At 49.2% G+C, this 3,785-nt stretch overlaps 1 protein-coding gene across 1 annotated transcript in view; it reads left to right on the plus strand.

Annotated features, from left to right (window-relative positions):
* The window catches only part of Slc7a14 (solute carrier family 7 member 14), a 115,305-nt gene that overhangs the window by 95,713 nt on the left and 15,807 nt on the right, over positions 1-3,785 (plus strand). Inside the window, exon 6 of the mRNA XM_031376490.1 lies at positions 1,950-2,158. Coding sequence (XP_031232350.1) covers positions 1,950-2,158 — 209 coding nt within the window. The remainder of the gene's footprint in view (positions 1-1,949; positions 2,159-3,785) is intronic.

Genomic DNA, 3,785 nt, shown 5'->3' on the forward strand with positions numbered 1-3,785 from the left:
AGATGACAAGGCAAGATGCAAACCAGGGTTGTCTATCGACAGCAATTCAGTTACCCATCTATGAATGGACCAATTATTATGCCCCTCAATGCACACACAGTCAAGTGGCTTCATATTATTCAGACCCTAATTGTCCCTGCATGGTGGGAGAGCTGTCAGGGCAGGAGCGATAGATCTCCTCTGCCCTGCTGTCTCCCTCCATATTTTCACTGTCCCACCCCTCCCTCTTCCTGATTTCCCAAGGAAGTAGACCTTGGCAGCATGCACACACACAATGACTCCTACCCTTATGGTCCCTTCATTAAATAGCACTTCAGAGGTTACAGGGTACTTTTCCTGCACCTACCAAGCTGGCAGCTTAGCCCATACTGATCTGTGTGGCCAGAGACTCTGAGAGTTGCCGTGAGGATCAACCACGCTCTTCTAACCACTCTACTCCACCCTCAAAGACAATGTGACAAGTGGCCCAGCCCTGAGGACCACTGTCTTTCAGACTACACAGACCTCAGCCAGGCCTCAGGGGCCCAGTTGGTCTTGTCCTGTAAACAGTTACTCTGCTATCTGCTGGGCTGTCATAGCATAGTCTGCTGTCTTCCGTGGTGGCCCGTGGTTTCCCTAGGGCACCTTGGGTTCTCACAAACAGGCAAAGAAGTGGTCCCCATGTGACCTACCCTCCCCATCTCAGGCTTTCAAGTCCCTTTCGTGGTGTCAGGGCTGTTTTTTGTATGCCAGGGAGAGCCACATGTGACTACCATTGTCTAAGGCCAATGCTAAAGAAACCAATTTTATAACAGCTCTTTGACACAGAACAAAAAGCACAGAATGGACAGCACGTCCCAGACAAGTGGATCCTGTTTGAGTAGAGACCTGGTGACTTCACAGATAGAGTACGATTGGATTCCCTTCTGATGCCACAATTCTTTGTTAGCCTGAACGACCCTCAGCACTAAGCCAGACAGAAGAAATGAAAATGAAAACACCAGTCCTTAATGTGGCCCTGTCACCTCATTGTCTGTGGAAGTCCCAAACACTTTCAGGGTTTTGAGCTCTCAGGCTGGGAAGGTGGGGGGAAGCACAGATAAAGACCAGGAGGTTCCCAAAGGAATGAAAGAAGGAAAAGTCTTGTCCGAGGGCTGGTGAGATAGCCCAGTAGATAAAGGTGCTGGCTACCAAGCAGACAGCCTGAGACAAGTCTCCACAAGCCACATGGAAGAAAAGAACTGAGCTACCCTAAGACGTCCTTCAGCCTCCACTCAGGCACCACGACATGCAAGCCTGTGTACACACACACACACACACACACACACACACACACACACACACACACGTTCAAAAACAGATGATAGATAGTGTACTGGCTGGTTTTGTGTGTCAACTTGACACAGGCTGGAGTTATCACAGAGAAGGGAGCTTCAGTTGGGGAAGTGCCTCCATGAGGTCCAGTTGTAGGGCATTTTCTCAATTAGTGATCAAGGGTGGGAGGGCCCCTTGTGGGTGGTGCCATCCTTGGGCTGGAAGTCTTAGGTTCTATAAGAGAGCAGGCTGAGCAAGCCAGGAAAAGCAAGCCAGTAAGGAACATCCCTCCATGGCCTCTGCATCAGCTCTTGCTTGAGTTCCAGTCCTGACTTCCTTTGGTGATAACAGCAATGTGGAAGTAAGCTCAATAAACCATTTCCTCCCCAACTTGCTTCTTGGTCATGATGTTTGTGCAGGAATAGAAACCCTGACTAAGACAGACAGACGGACGGACAGATGGACGGACGGACGGATAGACGGATAGATGGATGGATGGATAGACAGACAGATAGATAAGAGAGAAAACATGAGACCATATAGTTTAAAATAAAGCAGCATGGGCAGTTAATGGGAGATCCAGCCTACCGTAAAAACCTGTCTCCCTGCCAGGGTCCCTGTCCATGCTGATAGTCTTGTCTCTTCTGTTTTCACAGGTAAGCATGATCTTGACTCTGATGGTACCGTACTATGCCATTGACACGGAGTCCCCGCTCATGGAGATGTTTGTGGCCCATGGCTTCTACGCTGCAAAGTTTGTAGTGGCCATTGGGTCGGTGGCAGGACTGACTGTCAGCTTGCTGGGCTCCCTCTTCCCTATGCCCAGGGTCATTTATGCCATGGCTGGTGATGGGCTGCTTTTCAGGTAAGGGGTCCTCAGGAAACATCTTCTACTCTGCTGTTCCTATCTAGGAGGACCGTCGCCCACTGGTAGCCATCTTGGTGGCTGCCTTTCCTAAAGACTGAGAATCTTGTCAAAGTCTGGATTTAAAAGGCTCAGACAGAAACAGCTTCTCTCTTGATTCTAGGTCCCTCAGTCCAGAACCAACTGGCACATGCCCTTCTCCCTCCTCTTGTAGCGGCATTTCTCTTGTGTGGGCAATAGGTCCAAAACGCTACATGAAAGTTAAGGGTACTTTCAGAAGAAAGAGCCCATCTCAGGGAAGTCTTTCTTAGGCCTGCCTCATAGTGAGACCTGGCTTCTCTCCACAAAGCTTCCCTGAAGCTGAAAAACATTCAACAATCAGAGAGGAGACAAGATCCTCTGACGAGAAGGTGGTAGTTGTAGTGATAACTGTCACCTGAGGAACAGTCGTAAGCACTGGAGGAGCTGGGTGCTCTGTTGGCTGTGGCCCATTTGTTCCTCACAGTCATCCATCAGACTTTGAAGATGAGTTTTACCAGAAATTAAAGAGGCAGAAAAACCCAAATCTTGCAGCTGATGAGTACTGGGCCAGGATCAGAAACCTGAACTGTGTAGCTCTGAATCTCAGACTTGTAAGTGTTTGGGCATCGTGTCTCTACACATCACACATGTCTCTGGTGCTTTTGAAGGCCAGAAGAGGACATCAGGTTCCCTGGAACTGCAGTTAAAGATGGTTGTGAGCTGCCGATTGGGTGCTGTGAATTGAACCCTGGTCCTCTAGAATAGCCCTTGCTCTTAACCACTGAGCTATCCCTCCAGCCCTGACGCTCAGACTTTGGACAGCAGCAATACTTTTGAAGTTCCAGCCCTTTTGGTGGCCATGAATTGGTCTGCTTGCCACTGACAAAACAGGACTCTGGATTCCCAGTATTTATCATAGGAGGCCAAGTATCTCCCAGCAGTGTCAAGAGGGCAGGCCCCAGGCTGTATTTCTGCCACTAGCTATTACTTCCTGCTCCATTTCCTCTACTTACCTCAGTCTACACCATCTTGGAGCAGTTGTGTTTGGGGTACTGGGTAGATCAAGAAAGGGGTAGGTCATGATAGCAGTGATGGCGAGACAAGTTCACACAGCCATAAGGTAACAAAAAGCCTAAGAGGAAAGATGCTGTGGGCCTAGCACACAGTGCTGTGACATTCATAAGAGAAATGGGGAGGGGGGAGGCTGGAGAAGAAAGAGGAGGGCAGGAGAACTTCCTCAGGGCTCATGGGGCCTGCTGCAGGGGGACCCATATTTCAGTCACCCTGGCTGACCTCATCTTCAGCTGGGCTTGAACTGTGTCTATGAGCTTCTTAAACTGGCATGCTGTTTTACCAACTGCATCCCCGGACCTTTGATTGCAAGGCCGTGTCTCGAGTCTGGGAAACTCTTTTTAAAAAGTACAGTTGGCCGAACACCATCTTCAGAGATTCTGATGTCATAGGGCTTGTGAGAATATCCGTTCCCAACAAGCATCGAGCATGCTTCGGATTGAAGCTCTTCCTGGCTTCTGTGAAGATTTCTGACATGCCTTCTTGATTCGATCAGCCCTCCCTATCACATAATGAATGAGACTTCTTGCTTTAA

Source organism: Mastomys coucha, unplaced genomic scaffold (assembly GCF_008632895.1).
Source record: "Mastomys coucha isolate ucsf_1 unplaced genomic scaffold, UCSF_Mcou_1 pScaffold17, whole genome shotgun sequence".
Classification (NCBI taxonomy): Eukaryota; Metazoa; Chordata; class Mammalia; order Rodentia; family Muridae; genus Mastomys; species Mastomys coucha.